This window comes from Molossus molossus, unplaced genomic scaffold, assembly GCF_014108415.1.
Source record: "Molossus molossus isolate mMolMol1 unplaced genomic scaffold, mMolMol1.p scaffold_m16_p_4, whole genome shotgun sequence".
Lineage (NCBI taxonomy): Eukaryota > Metazoa > Chordata > Mammalia > Chiroptera > Molossidae > Molossus > Molossus molossus.
In genome coordinates this window covers 66,589,789-66,616,666 of record NW_023425377.1, presented here as the reverse complement: position 1 = coordinate 66,616,666, position 26,878 = coordinate 66,589,789, and the positions used below count along the sequence as shown (strand labels likewise).

Below are 26,878 nucleotides of genomic sequence, written 5' to 3'. Positions count from 1 at the left end.
CAACAGCTGCCTGGTAGGTATAATTCCCCATTAAGTGGAACCTCCACGATTGGAGCCCCAGGCCCCCATCCTCACCCAGGTAGCGGCCTCCGGGCTTGATGACGATGGCACCCCGACTCCGTGTCTCTTCCTCGGCTTGTGCCATGCTCTGCCGTGCTTTCTGGTAGGAGTCATCGGTGGCACACACTGTGATTTTGTCCTGGATGCTACCCAAGCAGTCCAGGTGTATATCCCCATGGCTGTAAGACAAGGGGCCAGGAGCCAACATAAACACCTGGGAGACAGGAAGATATGGTCTCGGGGCCCGAGCTACAGCAACCCACCCCCTCGCCCCCTGCCAGAAAACAGGGCTCAGCAATGATGGAGACATATGGTTTCCACAGGGCACACCTTCATCCAGAAGAAAGAAGGGGACCCATGCCCCTGGGCCAGAGATACAATGCAAGGACCTATACCCTGGACACACTGAAAGGAGCCAGGGGGCTCATCTGGGAGAAGGGAGTACTGGGCCGGAAACGGCCAGCAAACACCTGCACAGTGGTCTGACCTGGAGGGGAGGGGCCCAGGGTAGAGGTTGGGGAGGCAGGGCTGTCCCTCTGGGCCTCACCTGGAGACGTACTGCTGGATGCAGTCGAAGCTGCCCTGGGGGCTGTCACGGCCAATGTTGGAGAGGTAGAAGGAGAAGGTCCGAGCCTCTGAGGGGTAGTCAGGCTGAGGGATGGAGATGTGCTGCATGGAGATGGTGGGGGGTGGTCACTGAGAGTCCAAAGCATGGAGGGTATTGTGGCACAGGGCAGCTGCTGGACCCTGACTATCCACACAGCATGACCCTTATGGCAAGAAAATGCTAACATTTTCCTTCAAAACACACCCCTGCTTTCCTGGCAGTGACAGGACCCAAGGCTGGTCCCCATGCCTACCTCCAGCAATGCTTAGGGTCCTCTGTTCCCACGTAAGAGGGAAGGGTGATGGCATCACAGTTTGAGCACAGAGTGCTCAACATGTACCTGGAGGTAGGGACCCTGCCCAGATCTGGGCCATGACTCAGTTTCCTCACCCACCAATCAAGGCAGATCTGGCCCAGGACATCCTCAAAGGTGAAATGACAGAAGGTGGGTGTTAGCAGCCAGCAGGGCACAATGCGTAGCCAAGATGCTCTGACCCTTGCTGCCACTGTATTCCGCCCTGGGAATACAGACTCCACCTGAATGTCCACTGCCCTGTGGCTGGCTGTGAATAAGGCCTCTGAGGGTTACCAGGGAGATGCAACCATAGCTTAAGATGCACACCTAAGATGCAGCTTTCCAGGACATGGCAGGAAGCCTGTGCACTAGTCAGCAAAATAAAAGGGAGTTTCTGGGGAAATAGCCTGATGTTGGTGGCTCCTCCTTGCCCATCCTGATCCTCTCCCTTACCCAGTCCTTGTCTGGAGGGACCTGGCCTCCTTAAGCAGTATCTTTCAATCTCAGCTCGGTGTCAGTGGCTGCAGAGAGTACTATGCCCCATTGGGCTGTCACCCCTGAGAAGAGGGGAGGAGGACCAGCCTGAGTTCCAAGGCGCTCATGGCCCTGGGTACCTCCCACCCTACCTATACCACCCACCAGCTTGTGCAGCCCTGAGGTAGATTCAACCCTACGCAGACAGACAGGTAGGAAGGATGCAAACCACCGCCAGCTACAAAATAGAATTCCGCAATTATGCAGCCACAGCCATGACAGGCACAGCCTACACTGGATATCAAGACAAATCGGGACGCTTTCCCAAGGACATGGGTGTAGGAAGCCCACTCATAACAGCTTCAGGATGCCCCCTGCAACCCAGCTGAAAGCTGATGGTGTGACAGGCCATGTGCACAGAGGCCTACTCACTATGCTGCAGATGCCCTCCCAGAGCCTGTGCAGAAACCATGCTTCCCCCTGAGCAAGGGGTAGGGAACAAAAGTGACCTTTTCACCTTGTGTGGGCCTTTTCCATCCAGGTACATATGCCCAATTCCAAAATTCATCCTGGGGTAGGAGAGGGCCCAGCACAGAACCCAGAGACTGGTCTGTGCAGGACAGTGGGTGACACAGGGCTTGAAACCAATGCTCAGGAGATCCTGGTCCTGATAGTGACAAGGAAAGACACACAGAGAGGGTGCTTGTGGCTGGTGTCCTGAGGACAGCTTGAGGGAAGAGGGGTACTAGAAGTCCCTTCCCCAGATCTGTGGCACCACTGCTATGGCATTCTCTGGTTAATGGGCTGTTGTTGGCTAATGATGCTGGTTAATAATTACCAGTCTCTGGTAATTAGCAAGGAAACCAGCCAGCAGTGCACAGCCCAGGAATGCACAGCTGTCTCTGTGCCAGAGGAGAACTTGACGTGTTCCAGGACATGGCTTGAAATGCAGCAGCCACAAGTGTGCCCTCTGGGCAGAGTCTTGGCTGCCATCGGCCTCGGAGCTACCATGTGGCCCTCATATAACAGGTTTAGATAGGTCTGATGGCAGCACTGACACCAGGTTATAGGGGTATGGGGGCAAGTGTCTGTGTGATAAACAAACCAGAGCAATAAACATGCTCATCCCATCCCAGATGCCCTGAGTGCCTCTGAGGCCTGAGGCCTGTAGGAGGTTGGCTGCCCTGTGGCAGTCAGTGGAGTCATGGCCAGAAACCTTTCACCTCCTCCTCCCTTTGAAATCTATCCCAGGTCAGCCACTGTCCTCCCCCAGCTCATTGTGTACAGTGCAGGTGGGAGCTCTGGAGACAAATCAAGTCCCAGGTAGGGGTGGGAGCGACATGGTGAGGGACAGCACTGGATGTTCCATTTGGGCAAAAAGAGGAAACAGGTAGACACGGGAACCAAATACCACTGATCAGGTCCTCTCTTGCTAGAGGGGTTTTCTTCATCATTGTCATTCCCAGGGAACCATTCTGGGGAGAGTTACTACTTTGGCTGAACATGCCTTCCAGGAGCAAAGCAGCTTCTTTTGGTGGCCTGGCAGATACCCAGGGGCCTTTCTAAGTACCTTCTACTCTTCCTTCTCTATGGGGTTCAGAAGAACAATGCTCTATCTTCACCTCCCCCCACCACCCAGGCTCCCAGAGCCTCAGCTGCTCAACTTTGGTGCATGATATCTCCAGATTCCTAAACTACCATTCCAGAGATATTTTAAAGATATTTCCACCCTGGCTGGTTTGGCTCAGAGGTTAGAGTGTCGGCCCACAGACCAATGAGTCCTGGATTCGATTCCGGTCAAGGGCACATACCTTGGTTGCAGTTCGTTCCCAGCCCTGGTCGGGTCGTGCGGGAAACAACCAGTCAATGTGTCTCTCTCACATAGATGCCCCCCCACACACACACACACACACACTCTATCTGATGATAAATGGAAAAAGTATCCTTGGGTGAGGATTAAAAAAAAATAAAAAAGATATTTCCTGCCCTGGCTGGTTTTGCTCAGCGGTTAGAGCATCAGCTCGCAGACCAATGAGCTGCAGGTTTGATTCCAGTCAAGGGCACGTACCTTGGTTGCAGTTTGTCCCCGGCCCTGGTAGGAATCATGTGGGAGGCAACCAGTCGATGTGTCCCTCTCACATCAATATTTCTCTCTCTCTCCCTCCCATTCTGAGGATAAATAGAAAAATATCCTCGAGTGAGGATTTAAAAAAAATAAAAAATAGAAGATATTCCCAAACTGTCCCTGTTACCAGTGACACAGCAACAAGCACCTTGTGACTCACTCTTGAGCACATCCTAATAGACGTGGTTTATAGACACACAGACACCAGCTAAAGACTTGTGATTAGCCCTTTCAGACCTTGTTCTAGAAACTGCAGCTCATGTTCCCACCACAAACCCAGGGTAACACCAAGGCCCTGAACAGCCCTGGATAAAACCCAACCTCTCCTTTTATGTATTTATGTATGTATGTATTTTAGCGGGGGGGAGAGAGAGAGGATGAGAGAGAGAGAAACATTGATGTGAAAGAGACATATCGAGTGGTTGCCACCCACACGACCCCAACCATGCCGGGGACAAACGGGACAAACTGCAACCAAGGTACATGCCCTTAGCGGGAACGGAACCCTGAGCCAAACCGGCCAGGGCTCTCCTTTTTTTTCCTCACCCGAGGACATTTTTGCATTCATCTTTTAGACAGAGCTAGAGGGAGGAAGAGAGAGAGAGAGAGAAACATCGATGCAAGTGACACACATTGACTGGCTGCCACCCACACGACCCCAACCGGGGCTGGGGACAAACTGCAACCAAGGTATGTGCCCTCAGTGGGAACCGGACCCACGTCTCTCTGGACTGCAGGCCGATGCTCTAACCACTGAGCAAAACCAGCCAGGGCTCTCCTTTTTTTTTTTTTTTTATCCTCACCCGAGGACATTTTTCCATTTTTTGTTCAGGTAGAGTGGGAGGGAGAGAGAGGAACAGAGAGACAGAGAGAGAAACATCGATGTGAAAGGAACACATCGAGTGGCTGCCACCCGCACAACCGACCAGGGCCGGAGACAAACTGCAGCCGAGGCACGCGCCCTTAGCGGGAACCGAACCCGGGTCTCTCAGGACCGCAGGCCGACGCTCTAACCGCTGAGCCAAACTGGCCAGGGCTCTCCTTTTTTTAATTAAAGAGTTTTGGAGTGGGGCTGGCCAGGTAGAAGTGCTTTACCAGCTGTCAGAGGTTAACAACTCAGAAGTGACTCCCTGACAGCAGAGGACCGGTCAGCTAGCTCAGTGCTCCCGAGAGCACAGAGAACACAGATATAAAAATGTACCTGGCAAAAGGACAGGTGAGTATTTTGCTCCAGCAGACACAGTCCTGGCAGCCGAACACATTCAGGTGGGACCTAGCTCCCCAGAGAAATGTGAATGCTGTAGAGTGCAAAGGATAACCATGGCCACCAGAGGGTGTCATGAGGCCAGGCCAGCCCCACCAACATCCCTGGGGAAATGTCCCAAGAACCAGCTAATATTGGGCCCAGGCATATCTCTACAACCAGGATCTAGTGGCACTCCCAGCCTAGACTGGGGGGTGGCTAGGACGGGCCCAACATCCATCCAGGTGTTATGTTGATGCCGTGTCCACTACACTACATCCATGTGTGAGAGGGAGGAGCACCAGGAACCGAATGAGCTCGTCCTGGGCTACGGGGAGTACACCGGTTCTCCTAAAGCCACTTCAATGTGCACACAACTCTCTAAACAGACAACGTCCCCATCTGGTGGTGGGTGAGGAGGCTGAAGGACAGAAGGAGAACTGGCCAAGGTCCCAGAGCTAAGGAGCCTACAGATAGGTTTCAATCTTTGGTTTGTCAGCTTCATGGGACTCTGGGGAATGGATCCCTAAACATCCAATCAGCCCACGTCCCTAATGAACTGGCCTCCTGCTCCTTCATCTTTAACCTTGCAGATGTGCACAGAGAAAAGCCCCCTACTCACTTCTCAGGAAGACGTAGGCCCAGTTGTGCACATGCAATGGAACACTCAAAAGTAGGAGAGAGCTGAGGTGCCCTGCCTCCTCCCTGCCGGTCTGAGTGACAGTGCACATGCAGACTAGCACCAGGCCAAGCCTTTCACACCCGACTGGGGGGAGGAGGACACATCCCATCAATGCCCAGGAGGAGGGCAGACCACCTGACCCTACGTAGCAAGCTGGGGAAGAACAACACACCCTTTGTCAGACAGTCCATCCAGCCCTCACATAGGCTCACACAGGGAAGAGCCCCCTGATGAAAAATCGTGGCCTGGACTGCCTGGAGCTGGAGCACAGCGCTTCCATGCTGAAATCCTCTAGAAACTCCATTAAGCAAAAGAAAGCCCAGGAGGAAGAAAAAGTGGGCAAAACATGATTCTGAAACTAAGGTGGTGGGACCCCACAACTGCAGTGAATGTGGCTCTCAGGCTTCCACATGAATTCGGGGGACATAGGACAAGATCCAGGAGAACCTAATGGAGCATCTGTGAGTGGTTATGCTGAAAAGTGAACACCAACCACAATGGCCTTTTCTGTGCACTGGCCTCATCTTCCCGTAGGGACTGAGGGCCTCGGCTAACCCCACCAACACCCCTGGAGAAATATCCCAAGGAAGATAAAGGGAGGAGGCAAAAAGTTGATCACAAGACTCCAATGGAGCCAATGGAGGCACAGGGAGGTGGGAGTTGTCTGGGCATTTTGGGGTGTGTCTTGCTAACCTTGACTGGTATCAATGTGATGGTTAGTTTGTGTGTCTCCTGGCCAGGCTGCAGCCCCAGGGATACCATAGGAGCTAATCTGGGTGTGTGTACAGAAGTGTTCTGTAGACACAGTGACATCCATGAATCCATGAACAGCTGACTTTAAGTAAAGGAGAGGACCCTCAATGGTCTGGGTGGGCTTCTCCCAATCAGCTAAAGGTCTTAAGAGGGAAACTCAGTCTCCCTGAGAAGCAGCCCTACTGTGGATCATGGCACTGGCTCCTGCCTACCCACAAGCATGTCTTGGTATCTCTGTATCTGCACACACAGACACATCCATCTCCTAGAGTCTCCCTCTGTGGAGGTACCCTGGCTGAGCAAAACACACAGGTCACTGGTTCAATTCCTGGTCAGGGCACATGCCCAGGTTTCGGGCTCAATACCCAGAGGGGGGCATGCAGGAGGGTAGCCCATCGATGTCGATGTTTCTCTCTCATCGATGTTTCTATCTCTCTCTCTCTTCCTTTCTCTCTAAAATCATTAAAAACATATTTTAAAAAAAGATTTGCAATAAAGACTAGAAGTAAAACTAGTGTTCCAAGGAGTGTTTCTTTTCTTTTCTTTTTTTTTTATCCTCACCAGAGGACATTTTTTCATTTTTTGTTCAGATAGAGTGGGAGGGGGGGAGAGAGAGAAACATCGATGTGAGAGAGACACAACGAGTGGTCGCCACCCACACGACCTAACCGGGGCCGGGGACAAACTGCAACTGAGGTATGTGCCCTTAGCAGGAACTGAACCCGGGTCTCTCTAGATCACAGGCCGACAACGCTCTAACTGCTGAGCCAAACCGGCCAGGGACCAAGGAGTGTTTGGTGGGTGGGAGGTGCTGGGGAAAGGACCTAAGACTGGAGGGTAAGGATTATGAACAACTTGTCCATTCTTTCATTCCCTGATTTTTCTGTTAACATGGTCATTTAGAATAAGGTGTATTTCAGAATAAAATGGGCATGCTGAGTTTCTATATCACCCCCAAACCAGTACCAAAATACAGACAAACATCCATGGTCCTGGGTGCTCAGAGGAAGGCAAGTGCCCCACCCATGATAGGACACTGCTCTGACTCTGGGGCCACAGCTTTGAATTAGCTCAGAGATTGAGTGAGAATGGAGAATGGGGACCTGGGAGCCAGGTATGAATCTGCTATAGAAAGGAAGGGAGGGACCCTTGGGGGCTGCTAGACAGGAGACCTTTCCTCTGCTCACGGATGGCCTTTTGTGGGCCTGAGGAGCCCCAGGATTAGCCTGGACACATCCAGAGGCAAAGCTTAGCCTGGCATGGGGACTGGAATAGAGGTGGATGGGACCAAATAATGCTGTACCCAACAAGTCATGACAGGACCCCAGACTGCACCAGTCCCACAATTCCAAATATGAGCAACACAAAAACAACTCACCCCTTGGCTTCCTTGAAATCGAATTGATGGTCGCAGTGAAACAGAATCCTGCAAAAAAAGCAAAAGATACCTGGAAATACACAGCCTCGCTTCCAGTTATCTAAGGAGCAGGGTAAAGACCATGTATGTGTTCAGGAAAGGTGAGAAAAAACACAACACGTCTGAAAACTACAGGAAAGGTCACCGAAATAGGGTTTTGAAGGATCTATAAGAGTTCCCTAAATGGCGCAGGGATGGGCTGAGGGTACATGAGTGGTAAGAGTGGAGACAAAGGCAGTGGGCAGCCCGTCACTGGTCTCCCAAAACCATGATCAGCCCAGGCCACCCTGCCTCACAGACACCACCTCCAAATGAAAATCAGGGTGAGTGAGCACCACTGGCCAGGAGGCAGGCTGATGAGAAGACTCTGTCCCCCCACATGGGCAAAATAAAGCTCAACACCTGCCCCGGTCCCATGTCACAGTTTCAGAGCAGTTTGTCACTGTGCTTGGGGTGGTAGAATTTCTAAATGTCATAAAAATATATAATATAAAACTCAAAATAAATATGTTAAGCTTCAGCTATTCAGAGATCAGCCTTCTGGTAGAATTTCAGAAAGAATGTGAATCCAGATAGAGGGCTACACCTCCTCTTCTAGCCTTGGGCCCAGAGCACCCACCTTCTGAGTAGCAGACACCACTCGACAACATGGCCCTGGCTTGTCACCATGACCCCCCACCATCCCCCAAACCCACGGGCCCAAATCCACCCCTGTGCCAACCTGTCCTCTGCCCACCCAAACTCCTCCACATAGTAGCAACGGGGGACTGGGCTCTCCCACCTCTTTCACTGAGCCCACCACTTCAGCCTCTACCCTGGTCCCACTTAAGAGTGAAGGAAACTCCCCCTGCCACCCCAGTACCTCCCAGAGTGGCTGCCTGTCAGCTCCCCGCCCAGAATATCAGGACCACGGCAGGCCCTGGGGAGGTCGAGTTACTCTGAGTGGTGGCTCCACCATCATAGGGAGAACCAACCAACAGGCAGGCCGAGACTTAATAGGTGGCTGACCTCTTAAAGCCCGTGGGTCTATCAGCCAGTAGGTTGATGGCTGTGGGCATGTGAGGGGGACAGCTCAACTAGCTTGGACACAAGGGCCACACATGCACCCCCTTTGTTTACCAAGAGCCCCCTCTTTTACCAAGAATCTCAAAGGACTCTGCAGTCTGAAGCAGACCTGAGGGGTTACTCTATGTACTAGCACTTACCTACATGGGATTTGATGCCCCAGAAAGCACCCAAAACGTCCAAACACATAGCCCCACACTGCTATGCTGGCAGAAAGGAACATCCTCCAGTCCCTTGTCCTGCTCCAGAACTGGAAACCAACCCCTGCAGGCACAGAGGCCACGATGCTGTTGAGACAGGAACCAGGCTCCTTCCAAAACAGACCCACGACCAGCTGACCTGACCCCCCTAGGCTGCCAGTCAGAGAATGAGAAGCACAGTACCTGTGGGGCATCTCACCCTGGCAGGTCCCTTGGAGATGCAACATAGCCATCGTTTGGAATTAGGTTAAAGATGATAAGAAGACATGAAAAGATGACCACTGAGCAGGTGAGAAGGTACTCAGCACCATTACCCATCAATGAAATGCAGACTGAGCACAGAACAGCTAGAACAGGAAAGACGAACAACACCCCAGAACCCTCATGCATGGCTGGTGGGAATGTACACTTTGTGCCTGCTGTGGAAAACAGTCTGGCACTTTTTTAAAATGTTAAATACAGAATTACCACATGACCCAGCAATTCCACTCCTAGGAATTAACCAAGAGAAATTAAAGATACGTCCACATGGGAACTTATACATAAATGTGCACAGCAGATACTCTTAGTATCTGAAAAGTAGCAACAACTCAAATGTCCATCAGTTGGTAGAGAAACAAGAGAATACCACCCAAAAATAAAAAGGAACAAACTCCTGATGAATACAATGAGGACAAACCTCAAAGACACTGGCTAGGTGAGAAGTGCCAACATATAACACCATGCATTGTATGAGTCTATTTATCTATGTTTCCAGAAAAAGAAAAACTAAAGAGACAAAGCAGATCAGTGTGTGCTGGCGCACATCAGCACATCAGGCCCCCAGAGGACCTTTACTGAAGATGAGGACTTTGAGCAACATCACAAGAACAGGCAAGGACAGATTCCTGTCTGCCAGCCATGTTTAACACAAGAGTGATATACATGGGTGGAAGGGAAGCAGAAGACACGAGAACACGGCAGCACAGGCAATACTGAGGCAAAGCGGCCTGCCTGTCGTTATTACAATGTCTCTGCTGACACCTGAGCATCAAAACCAGGAAGGAAGGGTGTTTCTGGCAGAGGGAACAGCAGGAGCAAAGCTGGAGCACAGATCTTGGAAATTACGGTGGTAGAGGGTACATGGGTCTTGGCTCTCTCATGCCCTCAGGTCTCTCGGCCCAGATTTCCACACAAGGGTCAGTCAGGGCTAATCTGAGCACTATGTTTGCCATCCACAAATAGCAAGGTCTTTGTGCTCCGGGGACCTGGGGAACAGGGGCCATGATTACAGTGATAATGTGAGGCCGGATTTAGGATAAGGAAGGAGAGGAACTAAGGAGGGTGTACCTCCAGGGAACGAATTCAATCAAACAGGGCAGCCATGTGGTCCACTTCTTCCAACCACACACTCCCTATGAGCTATCCAGTGAAGTTGATTGGCTTTGCAGCTGTCAAGAAAGTTATCTGGCCCTGGCCAGTTTGGCTAAGCAGTTAGGAGCGTAGGCTCATGGACCAGAGTCCCAGGTTCGGTTCCCGCTAAGGGCATGCACCTCAGTTGCAGTTTGTACCCGGCCTCGATTGGGGTCGTGTGGGTGGCAACCAGTCGATGTGTCTCTCTCATGTCAATGTTTCTCTCTCTTTCTCTTCCTCCCTCTTATAGATGGAAAAATGTCCTCAGGTAAGAAAGAAAAGAAAAGAAAAGAGAAGAGAAGAGAAGAGAAGAGAAGAGAAGAGAAGAGAAGAGAAGAGAAGAGAAGAGAAGAGAAGAGAAGAGAAGAGAAGAGAAGAGAAAAGAAAGTTATCTGGAAGACCCCTTTCTTTCAAGGTCACTCATTCCCCAAAGGCATTAATAGATGGAAAAATGTCCTCAGGTAAGAAAGAAAAGAAAAGAAAAGAGAAGAGAAGAGAAGAGAAGAGAAGAGAAGAGAAGAGAAGAGAAGAGAAGAGAAGAGAAGAGAAGAGAAGAGAAGAGAAGAGAAGAGAAGAGAAGAGAAGAGAAGAGAAAGTTATCTGGAAGACCCCTTTCTTTCAAGGTCACTCATTCCCCAAAGGCATTAAGAATGAGACATCTGCCCTGGCCAGTTTGGCTCAGAGGTTGAGCGTCAGCCTGTGGACCAGAGAGTCCCAGGTTCGGTTTCCGCTAGGGGCACATACCACAAAAAAAAAAAGAATGAGACATTTCACTGTTGGAAAGTCAGTCAAGAAGCCTAAAAGCTCTGGCTTTCTCTGTGATGCTGGAAGGGCTGGCCTCAAGTGCACATCCCCATATAGCTGGCTGTCATTGTAAAACCAGGATCCTGACCACAAGGACTTGCCTGGTATCTGCTACCTCCAGCAGGACCAAGCCCATCAACAACAGAGCACTTCACTCCATCACGTATGCATGTGGGTGACTCCCCACAGGCTTCCTGTCTATAACCATTAACAATAACAGATATATCTTTGAAGAGCTGAGGGTAGAACACCACTAATCTATAATTCTATATCCAGTGAAAAAAGAAAGTGAAATGAAGACTTGTCCAGGAAGACTAAAGCTGAGTCTGTTTACAGTAGATCTGCATTGCAAGGAAGGTTCTGGAAGTTCTTAAGGAGGAGGGAGAGTGACATCAAATGGACACTCAGGTCTCACAGACAATGAAGAATTCTGGGCATCGTGAACCTCTATGAATATGAAAGAGTAAGCTACATTTCTGTAAAAGATCACTGACAATCTGAGGCACAGACAGTAACAAAGTGCAGGACTTGGACACACAAAACTAAATGAGAGAAAACATGGTGCAAACAGAAGGCAGTTGTGGTGTCAGGGGCCAGGGGTTACCCCAAGGTGGTGGGGCTCCCAGAAGATGGGTGTGGCACCGACAGTGTCTTCTGAACAAGCAGCCAGAGTCTGAATCAGAGGTTCATTTATGGCAGAACTAGTGTCACCCCAGACCTACCGAGCCTGGCTGGGACCCCAGCAGTTGGGCCACCCCAGAGGTTCAGGGACTCCCTGCACGAGCTGATTGCTCATGAGGTTGGGGTGGGGCCTGTTGCTCTGTTACCTCATCTACACAGCAGGTAGGAAGGCAGTGTCCTAAGACCAGTAGAATCTGATGGACTGGCCTGGGTACTGTCCGTTTCTCATTTCTTTGTTGCCTTGGCAGCTTCTGGGTGGCCCTCAGACCAAAATTAGCAAGTCACCAGGTAACGTAACTTCCCTGGATACCCCTAGACATAGCACTGCTGCCTCCACGCCTGTCACACTTGGTACCTGAGTGAGCTGCACTTGAAGCAACATCATAACAATGCCCTAAGTCTCCTCAGACCCTCTGGGAGATTATGTCATTCCCACTGCAAGCTCAGAGATCACACCCCACCCCGGGTTTGAGGGATCCAGTGCAGTCTCTCCTGAGCAGCAGGTATGGAGGGGCCCTCAGGAAGCCCAGCCCCCACACTAGCCCTGTCAGGCCCCTGCAATGGCAATGTGCCATGTCCCACTAACCTCAAATGGGGATGAAACTGCAAGCTGCTCGGGACAAGCACCTTGTTGGAGATGCGCTTCAGCCAAGCCAGGGAATAGTAGGGAGGCCTGGTGGAGCAGGCAGAAAGGAGGCCTCAATGCAATGAGGCAGGGGCATTTGTGCCCTGCAATCATTTGGCCCCCTGGCAGCTCTGGGGGCATCACCTGGATGAAGAAGCTGTGTAGGAAAGATGGCGATGTGTTTGAGAGAAAATGGAGATGTGCAGGGTAGGTGACAGTCAGGGAACTGGGCAGCCCATGAGAGGAGGCACAAATGCTGACCCAAGAACCCTCTCTGGTAAGATAGGTCAAGGATAAGGAGGAACTCGAGATGGCCAAAATCCTCTTATCTCTGCCCTTGGAGAAGAGGCCTGGAGCCTGGAGGGTGAGGCAATCAGAAGTGGCTTATGAAATCCACCTCCAGGTCCACAGGAAGCCAGTGGGTAAGGCACAGCGTTACCCACAATGGTAGGTGATTTTGCCCCTAGGGACACTTTTGGTTGTCGTGACTTGACTGCGGAGAAAGGTATTTCTGGCACCTGGTAGGTGGAGACAGAAACACTGCACAATCCCACAGTACACAGGATGGCCCCCACAGTAAAGATTGAGCCCACCGCCCCAGAAGTCAGCAGGCTGAGGCTGAGACACCCTGAGCTGATTAATGCCATGAGGAAAGCAAGGGGAGAATGATCATCAGAGCAGAAAGCGGAAAATTCCACAGGACCAACCTGTTGGTTTCTTCAATAAGTGGATGGCACAAGAGGAAGAAGGATGGAGTATTACAGAGTACCTGAGAACCACATCACAAGTAGCTCTGCATGGCCTTGACTCAACCCAGCCACTGTGAAGACCCTGTGGAGACAACTGGCAGGGTGCCAGGAGCTAAGCCTCTGTGCTGTCATAGAGCTGCAGTGAGGTTGTGTCTAAAAAAAAACCAGTCCATATCTGTTGGCATTCGATGTTGTCATTCAGAAGGACATAGGTGAAATGAAAAGATATATGTGATTGTTTTTTTAAATGCTCCTCATCCACAACCAATGGACACAGATATTTGGTTGGGGAAAGCAGAAGGGGGGTAGAGGTGGGAAGGAGGGAGTTAATGGGGAAAAAAGGGGATATTTGTAATACTTTCAACAATAAAAAATAAAAATAAATAAATAAAATGCTCCTCATCCCTAGCCAGTGTGGCTCAGTCATCCTATGCACGGAAAGGTCACTGGTTCAATTCCTGGTCAGGGCGCATGCCCAGGTTGCAGACTGAATCCCTAGTTGGGGTGTACGTGGGAGGCAGCCAATTGATGTTTCTCTCTCCCCTCTCCTTTCCTCTCTCTAAAAACATCAATAAAAACATTTTAAAAATGCTCCTCAGGGAAGAATTAAGACAAGTAGACTAGATGCTCACAGAGAATGAGGCTGGGTGACAGCTCAGGGACTATCATTATTCTCTGTTCTATCTACATGTGAATATACCCATGTGAAAGGTTTAAAATAAAAAATGCACACAGAAAAGACCCTGTGGTGCACAGAACAGATCAAGCAAGGACTGGCCCAACCCTGATGCAGCCCTGGGACATCCACCACAGGCCGTGCATGGGAGGCAGCACTCAAGTCCTAAAATGCCCACTAGACAATGTCAGCACTGCCTGGGCAGTGCATTTCCTGCCATATACCTGACCTGATCTACCCCACCCCAGTAACCTAAAGGTGTCCACAGAAAGTGACAGAAGAAAAGGCATCTGTTCCTTCTTCAACAGAGTCTGTGTGGTTCTGCAGAGCTGGGACCCAACCTTCCTCAGTGGGATGTGGCCAGGAAAGGGGGGAGTGAAGTCCTGAGAAAAGGCCTGGCTTCAGACCTCCTGGCAACTGTCCTCTCCTTTCCAGTCAAGTACAGAGGATTAGGAAATGCCTTTCAGGAACCCTCCCTAACACTTCCTGGCAGGTTCTGAGCAAAACACTGAGGACATGGAGAGTTCAGACCATGTCTGCAACCATGAGGGGCTATTTCCGTGAACCACAGACACGGAGGAAGGCCTGGGACACGTACCCAGAAGGTTAGTCTACTGAATGTGGTCAGCTCAAGGCTGAGCTGAGAAACCTGGGCAGGGCCTAAACTGAGGCCCAAGGCAGCCCCTCCCCTTGGCTGGGAGGACAGTGGCACATTCATCATTTGGACAGACCCATAAAAAGCAAGAAAAGGGAGTCCAATCAGTTACAAACCAGGTGCCAATCAGGACCCACACTTGGGACTTCATCTCCCCCTTTCCTGGTCACACTGCACTCAGGAAGCTTAGGGAAAAGTTAAGAAAACTTAAGGATTAGAAAAACAGGTGCAAAACCACCTGACACTGTGGCCCTGCCACCCTTCCATACCTTTCATTTTCTTCTTGGTTTAGCAAGTAAACACAGTCAGCATGCTGTACTGGGCCATCTTGCTTTCTGCTGAATCCAGTATGCCCACCTGTACTCTAACCCCCACCTTCACTGATCTCTGTCCTTATGGCTGTACCTTCTCCAGAAGGTCATGTAAATGGAATCATACCACATGTTTCCTGGGGCTGATGTAACAAATTACTACAAACTTGGTGATTTAAAACAACAAATTTAGTCTCTTACAGTCCTGGAGGCCAGAAGTTTGAAATAAGTGTCCCTGGGCCAAAATCCTGGATGGCTACACTCCCTCTAGAGGCTTCAGGGGAGGATCCTTCCTGTCACTTCCCGCTTCTGGGACTCCAGGTGTCCTTGGCTGAGGCAGCATCTCCCCAATCTCTGCCTCTGTGGTCACATCATCTTCTCTTCTTGTCTGTGTCAACTCTCTCTCTGCCTGTTTCTTATAAGGTCACTTGTGATTACATTTAGCTCTCCCACCCCAAACCGAGGACAATCCAGAATAACCCTGCCCCAATCTCAAAATCACATCTGCAAAGTATTTTTCTCATATGAGGTCACATTCATAGGCCCCAGGGGTTAAGACCAGGACATCTACCGGAGGTCCTTATCCAACTGACTCACACACGTTTAGCATAATGCCTTTGAGATGTGTCCATGTTACTATCACTGAAGTCCATTCCTACATTACTGCTTGAGTAACATTATACCAGTTTGTTCATCCACTTGCTAACTGGGTTGTTTCTAGTTTGGGGAAAGAATGAGTATAAAGATGCCATAAATATTCACATACAGGTTTTTGTGTGGACATGAGTTTTCGTTTCACTTGGCAAGCACTCAGGAGCATGACTGCTAGGTCCTATGGTAAATGTACATGTAACTTCACGAGAAAGTTCCCAACTATTTTCCTGAATAGCTGCACAATTTGCATTCCCACCAGCAATGAAGGAGAGCTCTAGCTGCTCCCGATCCATGTCAGTATTTAGTGTCGTCAGGTTTTTTATTTTCGCCATTATGATAGAGATGAAGTAATATCTCATTGTAGCTTTAATTTGCATTTCCTTAATGACTAATGACGTGGACAATCTTTTCATGGACTAATATGCCATTCTTTTTTTTTTATCCTCACCCGAGGACATTTTTGCATTTATCTTCAGACAGAGCGGGAGGGAGAGAGGCGGGAGGGAGAGAGGCGGGAGGGAGAGAGGAGGGATGAGAGAGAGAGAAACATCTCTCTCTGTGAGAGGGACACATGGACTGGTTGCCACCCACACAGCCCCAATTGGGGCTGGGGACAAACTGCAACTGAGGTACATGCGCTTAGCGGGAACTGAACCCGGGACTCTCTGGTCCGCAGGCTGACGCTCTAACCGCTGAGCAAAACTGGCCAGGGCCTAATATGCCATTCTTATATTTTCTTTGATGAAACTACACAAATCTCTAACGCATTTTTAAAAACTGGGTTGTGCACTGGCCGGTTTGGCTCAGCGGTTAAAGCGTCAACCCTCAAACCAAAGATTCTCGAGTTTGGTTCCGGTCAAGGGCACATACCTTGATTGTGGTTATCCCCAGCCCTAGTCAGGTAGTGCGTAAGGCAACCAATCGATGTGCCTCTCTCTCTCTCTCCCCCTTTCCCACTCTATCTGAAGATAAATGGAAAAATATCCTTGGATGAGGATTGGGGGGGAGGGGGAATTTTAGCCCTGGACAGTCTTGCTCAGTGGTTAAAGCCTTGGCCCACGGACCAAAGGGTTGCAGGTTTGATCCCGGTCAAGGGCACGTACCTGGGTTGCAGGTTCAATCCCCAGCCCCAGTTGGGATCGTGCAGGAGGCAACCAATCAATGTGTGTCTCTCACATCTACATTTCTCTCTCTCTCCCTCCCTCCCACTCTTATCTAAAAATCAATGGAAAAAATGTCCTTGAGGATTTAAAAAAAAAACAACTGGGTAGCTTTCCTATCATCACGTTATGAGAGTTCTTTATATATTCTAGAGCTTTATCAGATGCGTTCTCAAAGATTTTCTCCCAGTCCACAGCTTGTCTTTTCATTCTCTTCAACAGCATTCTTTAAAAAATCAGTTCTTAATTTTGATGAAGTGGCATTAATCAATTTTCTTTTATGGGGCTTGCTCTTTGGTGTCTTAGCCTTTCTTTTTGTTTATTTTATTGTTAATCCTCACCTGAGGATATTTTTTCTACTGACTTTTAGAGAGAGTGGGAGGGAGGGAAGGTGGCGGGGGAGAGAGAAAGAGACACATCAGCTGGTTGCCTCACTCACATGCCCCAACTGGGGCTGGGGATCAAATCTGCAACCCAGGTACATGCCCTTGACCGGAAATCAAACCCACCACCCTTCGTTGTGTGGGCCCACGCTCCAACCACTGAGCAACACCCACCAGGGCGCCTTTATTTGTTTTTAAAAAATAGTTCTATTTTGACTGGCAGGTGTGGCTCAGTGGTTGAGCATTGACCCATGCACCAAGCAGCTGGCAGTTCAATTCCTAGTCAGGACACATGCCCAGGTTGTGGGCCCAATCCCCAGTGGGGGGCATGCAGAAGGCAGCCAACTGATGTTCTCTCTCATGGATGTTTCTCTCTCTCTCTCCCTTCCTCAATCTCTAAAATCAATAAAGAAATTTTTTTTTATAAAAATGGTTCTATGTTATGAAAATCTTCTAAAGTCTTACCAACTTCTCTCTCCTCTCCCAGAAAAGAAGTTCCTGAGAACTATGACCCCACCCAGTGCCTACCTCCTCCACCCCTGCCCCGCGGAAGGGTCTCTCAGATTCCCAGTTCCATGCTCTCTGGATGCCAACCACCAAGATGGTACAGGGTTTGTAGACATCATCTGGTTCCAGCACGACAATCCCTGTGAGATGGAGCAGTGGGGTCCTCAACCCCCAACACCCACCCCTCACCCTGAGTTGCAACACGTGCTGCCCTGAGGCCCACAGGGGATCAGACAACTTCCCATTGCCAGGTCCCCTGTGTCCCTCATGTCAGCCCACATGATGACCACCCCAGGGGCCAAAAGTGGTGGGTCTACAGACAGGCACTGAGCAGATCAGAGAACAAGGGATGTTGGTGTGGAGGGAGTACAAATGGACCCACATGGCAGGGTCTAACATGTGTCCCACTCCGATGCAGGTGGACAGCTTCTGAGCCCTGACGAGAGGGGGCAGTGTAGCCTTGTTGGGCAAAGGCTCTCCATGGCAATATCTGCCAAACTAAACACAATGATTTGTGGAATTGTGGAGCCAGCCTCCTTCACAAAACCCACTCCCATCTTCAACTATGCAACTATCAGCATTCCCACTATACAGAGGAAAATGAGAGGAGAAAGGGCTGCTGGAGGTCATGGGGCAGAGCTGGGGTCCTTACTCACCAGCAGAGCTGATCCCAACTTCACAGAAAGACCAGCCCTTGGGTACCCACATGGCTCACACTTGATTCCCACCCTACATAATCTTACCCCAATTTCAATGTATGCAAACTCTGTGAAATGTACGTGACCCCGTGGTAATGGACTGAGACAAACATTCACTAAACACTTCCTCACAGTAAAGTGCTCCTGTTCCACTGAGCCCTATTCTATCGACAGAGAACATCCCCATCTGTGTCACCAACCACTGCCACCTTTCTGAGCAGTGCAACCTACGCCTGGGCAGGGCCCTCCTTTCAATACCTTTGCCTCATTATTATTTCATCTTTCCCATCTGTCTTTCCTCAAATAGAAAAATTAAGAAGCTGCCCTACATGGGTACCTACTGCACAATCCCAGTGCACACAGCCTGCAGAGGGGTCAGGCCACACACTGGACTAGTACCCCTGACCCCACAGCAGTGGCCACTGAATGACCAAACCCCAGATCTGACCTTGTCCATGTTGCCCTCCCCTGTGGGACAGAGAAAGCCTGTGCCATGTCTCAGAGTCTACAATCCTGCCCCCATGTTCTGCTCCAGGACCAAAGAGCTCTCCCTCCATAAAGGAACAGACCTTGGGAGTAGAGTCCTGGCCTCTTCCCACTCTCTCTCAGGGAACCCTTGATGAGATAAATGGGAAATGCAAATAAAGAGGCAAGAAAGCACGCTGGTACTTGACCAAAGCTGGTCTGACACAGCCTTACCAGGAGCTGAATGTTGAGGGGTTTGTTTTTCTTTTTTTAAATCTTTACCCAAGGATATTTTCCCACTGATCAATGTGAGAGAGACACATCAGTTGGTTGCCTTCCACATGACCCTGACTGGGGCCGGGGATCAAACCTGCAAACAAGGTACGTGCCCTTGACCAGGAACTAAACCTGCTACTCTTCAGTCTGTAGGCCAATGCTCTAACCGCTGAGCCAAACCGGCCAGGGCTGTTTTTCTTTTTTTTTTCTTTTTTGCATTTATCATTAGATAGAGTGGGTGGGAGAAAGGAAGAGAGAGAGAAACATCGATGTGAGAGAGACACATCAAGTGGCCACCACCCACACAACCCTAACTGGGGCTGGGGACAAATTGCAACCGAGGTATATGCCCTTAGCGGAAACTGAACCCAGGACTCTCTGGTACATGGGCCGATGCTCTAACTACTGAGCAAAACCGGCCAGGGCTGTTTTTCTTTTTTAATTGTCCACTAAAACTCACCAACAACAGAAGCTGAACTCGGTGTCAAATTCACTCTGCCCAAACCTGTCATCTGCCCATGTCCTGAGGATGACATGACAACCAAGATGATACCATACAAAGAGGAAGCTGAGGGCCTAACCTAGGTTGTAGGATCCTTTAGGGCATAACAGGATGCCAGCTGCCTGAATGCTCCACATTTCAGTACCTAATTCAGCTCTAATATCCCCCATCTCAACACCTACCCCTGCAAAGCACCTCAAACTCATCCCAGGAGATGCAGGCACAAATCAGACACAAAAGCTGTGACCAAAGCCTTCTCTTCCCTTTGGGGCATGATTCCACCCCCATCCCCACTCCCTATGGCCTTCAGCCAGTGCCCACCAGCAGGTCACTCTCTTGTATCCACGACCTGCACCCGGGAGCTGCTAGGTCAGGCCAGCTGCCTTCCTCAGCCTTGAGGGATCCTGCACCAGCAGCTGAGAACCCCAGGTGCTCAGGTTTCATCACTGACAGAGCCATAAATGGATTGTTCCCTTCAGATCCTAGCTTGGCCTCTGACAGGCCCAGGTGTCAGACTTCAGGAACAAGAAGATCCTTTATCACCTGAACAAACAGAACAGAACTTCCTGGAACAACCTGGACTTTCAGACTCTGGACGTTCAGGACCTGCTGCAGCCCAGGGGGCAGGCCTGGCAGCCCATGCAGCTGTAACCCCAGCTGCAAGGAGGCTCTCTGCTCTCCCCATCATGGTGAGCACCACCCCCTCTGGGCACCAGAGAACTGACAAAAGAGCATCCTCAAGCCTAAAAACTGTGCCCGAGGCCCCAGCAGGTGAGCAGCAAGTGAGATATCCCCGACTATCTCTCCATGCTTGTCAGTTGCCACCTGGTTCCCATACCATGATAGGACTGCCCCTGCTCTTCAGTTAGGTGGTACATAAATAAGGTCCACCAAGATCCACCAGCCAACTGCTCCCCAGAAAGATGACGATCCCTCAAAGAAAAAAGCCGAAGGAGAAATGTCACCAAACTGGGCTCCCCCAGCGGGGCTGCTGGCCTCTCTCAAGGTATGTTCTGCCAGGTGCTTGGTGCCCACTGGACCTCTAGAGCCTGATTGTGGGACCTCCCGTGGACAAGGCCACATGCTTCCAGGACCAGCTCCAGGTGGATGATGAAACCAAGGCCCAGAAAACCAGGAGCTTGATTCAAGGTCACTGGCTTAGTAAGTGGTAAAGCATGCATTCGAACCCAGGACCCTCCCAGATGAGGAGGTGCAGGCCCTCTGTCACTTCGGGATTTATCTTTCCCGACTGCCTTTCCCTTCTGCATCAATGGAGTCACACTATTTCAGACACTCTTGTCACCCTGCCAACCAGTGTCCTCGGCAGCAGCTGTGCAAGGCATTCCCCTCTCTGTAGATCCTCATGCATTAACCAGCCTGTTAGAGGGAAGCCTTGCTCTGAAAGCACGCATGAGCCTGAAGTCCAAAATATCACCTTTTATAAAACATTTTGGCACGTGCCTAAAAACAAAAGTGATTGGTCTTGGCTCAAATTGACAAGATAAACTTCAGGTATTTGTCTAGAAGCTGACTCCCACTCCCCATTCCCCAATCCCCCAAGAAACCAGGAGACAGCTGGAGCTCTACTGAGCAAAGGAATGAAAGTTCATTAGTGACAAGACACTGTGCCACTGTCCACTTTTCATGTTGTCACCTGGCTCAGCAGCGTCCTTACATTGGTCTTTCTATGTGGAGAACGGAACACAGCAGAGCTGCCTCATCTTTGTCAACCACCTTTAATCTGGAGGTTTCTCAGCTATCCTTTGATATTTTAAGGCATCGACATTTTAGGATAACACAGGATCCCCCCTTTCTTCACTAGAAGGTGCTGCATTTGGGTCTGCCTAGTGCGACCCTCAGTGTGTGTTCCAGCGTATACCTTGAGGTGACTGTGGGCCCAGAAACACTCCAGGCAGAGGTAACCCAGGGTCTGCCTACCCACATAGGGCTGTTAACTCTAACCACCTGGGCAGGGCCACTCTGTTCAGTTTGCCTTCTCTTCAAGCAACTGACAGCAGATGCCTACTCCCTACCTGTAGCCCAGGTTCAGCCCTTCTGTCCACAGCTTCACAGTGGTGGCCAAAATGCAGTTCCAGTCTCTGCTGGCCTCGGCATCCCACTGTAAGCAGGAGCTCTACCATCTTCTTCGTTTATTTACATGTCTACCATCGGCAGTGTGATGGTAAATTTCAAGTGTCAACTCAGCTGGGCCATGGAACCCAGTTGTTTGGTCAAATAGCAGTCTAGATGTTGCAGTGAAGGTGGTTCTTAGATGAGATTAACATGTAAACTAGCAGACTCTGAGTAAAGCAAATTACTCTCCATAATATGGATGGGCTTCCTCCAATCAGTAAAAGGCCTTAAGAGAAAAAGATCAAGGTGCCCTAGAGGAAGAAGATACTCTGCCTCCAACCCACCTTTGCACTATAGATACACTAGCCCTTCAGCCTCTCAGTCTGCCCTACAGATTTCTGATTTCTTAACACCTATGATCACATGAGTCAATTCCTTAAAAACAGTCTCCCCTCTTCAAATTGGTTCTATTTCTCGAGAGAAGCCTAATTCAGACAAACTCAGAAACTGCCTTTTGCAATGGTCTCAAATGCATTACAGTTCTTAATTACAGAACCAGGACCCTTGGCGCTGGCTCCTAACCCATCCCTGCCCTCCTCTGAAGTCCTGGCACCACAAGAGGCTCCAGGCTCCAGGCTCCAGGCTCCACTTGGCCTGCTCCATCCACAGCTGTAGGGTTACCTGCCTCTCAGAGGAACCTTGTTCAAAGACTGAGACCCAGAAGCATCTTCGTCTGTCAATAGCTTACAGCTCCTAACAGCCCTGCATTGGAGGAAGTCTACAGGACACACCTCAACTTGGGCTGTTCTTGAATTTGGATAGGAAGACAAAACACATTTATTTCCACAAACTGAAACTTAGCATTTCCTTCATGCAGGCAACAAGCTACAGCAGTGAGAGTGGTATCAACTTTTAATATGTTTTAACACATGAAAGACTAGTTGTGCTGATGTCTTCAAAGGACATTTTTGCTCAACACTATTTCAAAGTTACAGCCATTGGATCTGCTGCTAGATCTCATCATTTAAGACATTAATATAGTACATCTGTTACAAGGTCATACATTTCTTTTTAATGCTTCACTCACTCTCTGTGTAGTGCATTTCCTTGGTAATTAGGTGTATTTTAGGCATTGAAGAGGAGAGCTGTGCCCAGAAAGAGCCATAGCCCCTGTACAGGACTTAGTGACTTACTGGATGCTACCCCAAATGGGGTTTGGTCATAGACAACCAGACTGGAAAGATGCTTATAAGTCACTAGAGTTTAAAAAATTAGCCTTTGCCCTGGTTGGTGTGGCTCAGTGGTTGGAGCACTGCCTTGCACACCGAAGGATCATGGGTTCGATTCCCGGTCAAGGGCACATACCCGGGTTGCAGGTTTGATCCCTGGCCCCAGTTGGAGTACATTCAGGAGATAACGGGTAGATGTGTCTCTTTCACATCAATGTTTCTCTCTCTCTCTCTCTCTCTCTCTCTGCTTCCCTCCCTTCCACTCTCTGTAAAAAAAATCAATGGAAAAAATATCCTCAGGTAAAAATTAACAACAAAAGAAAAAAAATTAGCCCCAACAAATCCGCTGTTTCTGAACCAATATTTACTCCTGGCCTCAGACAATGGGTGTGAGGACTCATCAGATAAGTCACATGAAATGCTTGCTCAGGTTTGGAACATCAGCACCCCAGCCCCTACACCGGTGCTGCTGGGACTAATGCCCCCAATACTTTCTAGTGTCCACAGGGGTGGGGCAGGGAGGGTCTCCATGCAGCCAAGTTTTGGAGCATTTGGTTCCAGTTTTTTAAAATGGATTACTGCCCAACCGGTATGGCTCAGTGGACTGAGTATTGTCCCATGGACTGAGAGGTCCCAGTTCGATTCCCAGTCAGAGCACATGCCCAGGTTGAGGGCACAATCCCTAGTTAGGGGTGTGCATGAGGCAGCCGATCAATGTAGCTCTCTCACATCGATGCTTCTCTCTTTCTCTCTCTCTCTCTCCCTTAAAATACCAAAAACATTTTTAAAAATTAATTACTTAATTAAAAAAATAAAATGCCATTACTATATATCATGAACACAGGTGCATGTGGACACATAAGACATCACATAACTGAGAGAACATCTGGACATGAACATCCCCTCCCCAGGCCTGTCTAGAGCCCCTGGCCTCTTGAGCCTCCCCTTCCCACTCTGGACACCCTTCCCCAGCATCCAGTGGTCTCCCCCAACCCCTGCACACTCCAGGCACATGTTGTGCTCCCTGGAATATCTATCCCTCCTACCCCATCTCCCAATACCCTGACAGGGAGCACCTCAGCAACCAGGCTGAGATGACAGCAAGAGATGCTAGGACAAGTACATGCCCCCTGCCTCTCATGATCCTCCTAAGAGCCCCTCCCACCCACAGAATGAAAAGCACAGGGCGACCACACAGTGACCTGGCCATGCTACTCCTAACCAGATGTAGTCTGTAAAGCTGGGAGGGTTGAACAGAGGCTGCCTTTGTCTTCTGCATGGAGACCAGACCTTAAGAGTAACCAAGAAGGAAGAGGATGCTTTAGCTAATTAGGACAAACCATTTCTACAAGCCCAAGGATTTATCTGAGAAATCAGAAAGGAAAGAGGCAGCTCAGAGACAAGGGTGACAAGCAGGGGCCGCTGTCACCAGAGTGGCTACCAGGCTATGATAGGAAGTTCTGCCAGGCACCTTCTGGAAAAGATCCTATTTACATGGGGGTCTGTGGAGCTCACTCTGGGCTTTGACAGCATGATGACACCTCTGGTCTCTCTGAGGCCAAGGCTGCTGGCCAGAACAGAGGGGGCCTGGCTTCCCAAATGTAGGGCATGGTACTTCAGTTTGGGCAGAAAACAAAGATCATTAAATGGGAATGCAGCGTCCCACTCAAGAAGGATGAAATGGCCAGAATATGGCATATGTTTCCATCACTAACCTACCCAGGTTGACCCAATGGGCAAAGAAAGCAGGGCGGCCAAGGCTGGATGGATCTCAGACCCCACAGACATAAGAAGAGACATACTTGGTCCCTGAGAAATGCCCCCCTCCACCCTAGAGCCTGGGAAAGGTCTGCTGGGTCACTGCCCACTCTTCACAGCTCTCTGCTCTGGTCCCAGCACACAGGTACGCTCCAGAGGGGTTGACCCAAAGACACAACACATCCTGAGGGGTGACCCAAGAAAGTGAGGCCATGCCCAAGTGACAGCCAGTCTTCCTGGGCTTGAGAATAAATAAAACCAAGTGAGATGCAAGAAACAACTTTTTAAAACATTACTCAAAAAGCACAGTCTGAATGGGGAAAAAAGAGGGACATCTGTAATACTTTAAACAATTAAAAACAATAAAGGGTACAGTCTGTGTAAGAGGGACAGGGAGGCAGCCCTAGTGACAGGAGGAGGCCCCTGCCAAGGCCTCTCACTGTAGCCTTGACACCAAGTCTTCCCAGTGAGCACACATCACTTCAGAAACACAAAACAGCCCTGGCTGGTTTGGCTCAACGGTTGAGTATCGGCCCACGGACCAGAGTCACGGGTTCAATTCCAGACAAGGGCACGTACCTAGGTTGCAGTTGGGTCCCCGGCCCTGGTCAGGGTCATGCGGGAGGCAACCAATTGATGTGTCTCTCTCACACTGATGTTTCTCCTCCCACCTCAAACTCTATCTGAAGATAAACGGGAAAATATCCTCAGGTGAGGATTAAAAAAACAACAAAAAAAACAAAAATAAAACACAAAACATCCAGGAGGCAAGATGATGTCTCCTACTCATCAATCCAGGTCATTAAACCCATTTTACATCAGGCTTGAAATTCAGTTTCAGGAGCAGCTCCTGATCTGAGCCATCACTGAAGTGGAACCTAGCTGGACTCTAAGCCAGCTGCTCAGTCAGAGGATCAGAGTTAAATTCAGAAATGAAAAACAGATTGCCTTGCGCTGGCACTGGACAGTCCCATGGATCAGCAGTGAGAATCCAAACCCTTTCTGGACTTCTGGGCCAGGAACCCCAAATCACCCAGAGTAAGAGGCTGGGTTACCTCTGGGGGTCCTGTATGGCCCTCTTCATGGCCATGGCTGCCCCACATAGGTGCTAAAATCCCCAGGTCCAGGGCTCCTTCCTCTATACCAGCCCAAGCCACTCAAACCCAACCCAGACCTGGGAAGGGCCAGACCTTGCATGAAAGCTAAGGCAGCAGCAGCTGGTGTCCCCTCCTTTCCTTACAGGAGATAGGAGCAGCACACCTGCCTGGCTTCTACATCAAACAGCTGGTCCCAGCGAGAAAGGGAATCAGGGGTTAAAGAGCAAGAATGATGCACTGGGGCCACTAGCGGCTGCTGGGAACTGAGAGCAAAACTTCTGAAGTTGAGATCACAAGATTCACTTCTGCTTCAGAATCTGCCATTTAAAAAGCTGTGTGACCTAAGTCAGGCAGTTAACCTCTCTGGTTTTGGTCACTTGGGGCTGGTGACCTAAGTCACATCTGAAACAAGGTACAAACAGCACAAACCAGCTCTGAGGCTCAGGTGGCCTCCAACACCTGCCTCTATGTTTCAGAACACTGGAAAACACAGCATTGCCACATTCTTAAAAAAAAAAAAATCCCTGACATGTGCCAGGAGGCAAGACCACCAGGGTCAGAGAGAACACCCTTAACCACCCGTGTGCTGGTCAATTTTCACATCTGTGAAATGGAAATGACTCCAACCCAGCAAAGTTACATACTCAACCCCAAGGGGTATTACTGGGGTAACCATGGTCCTGGGACCTCACTATGTCTGCTCTCCCACCAGGGTAACAAACAGACCACAGGGGACAGGGGCTGGGAAAAAGAATGCCCAAGGACTCCTGGCATACCAGGAGGCCCCATCAGGGATAGCTGATGTAACAGGCCCTAACAAAGGGAGTGTCCCCGCTCCCCAAAACAAGAAAACCATCTGAACCCTTCCCAAACCCTATCAATGACCTCAAAGAATACTCAGCAAGTTGATAGCAAGCCAATAATAATACTAATAAGTGCTCATTAAGTGAAACCTGACTATGTCTTTGTTCACGTCCCCACATCTGTCATGTGTGTGGTTGCCATTGCTGGAAGAACTGGTGTATGTTCGATGTTTGCTTGAACCCCTCAGATGACAGCGTGCTCACCATATAGATGTCTGTCGTGGCTTCCTTTTTTTTTTTCTGGCCAGGCACTTGGCACCAGAAGGGAGAGCCCCTCAGGGCTCGCCCCCGCCTCCACTGGGTCAATGAAAAAACGATAATAGTGGTATTTCACCGGTGGCCAAGTCATGGCTTCCTTTAACAGCTGCCCCATCAACACTCTGGTGGTTACATCTGAAA

The 26,878-nt window shown here is 49.9% G+C and overlaps 1 protein-coding gene across 6 annotated transcripts in view; it reads right to left on the bottom strand.

Annotated features, from left to right (window-relative positions):
* ELL (elongation factor for RNA polymerase II) overlaps positions 1–26,878 on the bottom strand; it is a 73,272-nt gene that overhangs the window by 27,060 nt on the left and 19,334 nt on the right. For all 6 annotated transcript variants that reach the window (XM_036240028.1, XM_036240027.1, XM_036240025.1 and 3 more), the window contains exons 2-4: positions 7,618–7,665; positions 608–729; positions 76–239 (exon numbers count right to left, since the gene is read on the bottom strand). In XM_036240028.1, coding sequence (XP_036095921.1) covers positions 76–239; positions 608–729; positions 7,618–7,665 — 334 coding nt within the window. The remainder of the gene's footprint in view (positions 1–75; positions 240–607; positions 730–7,617; positions 7,666–26,878) is intronic.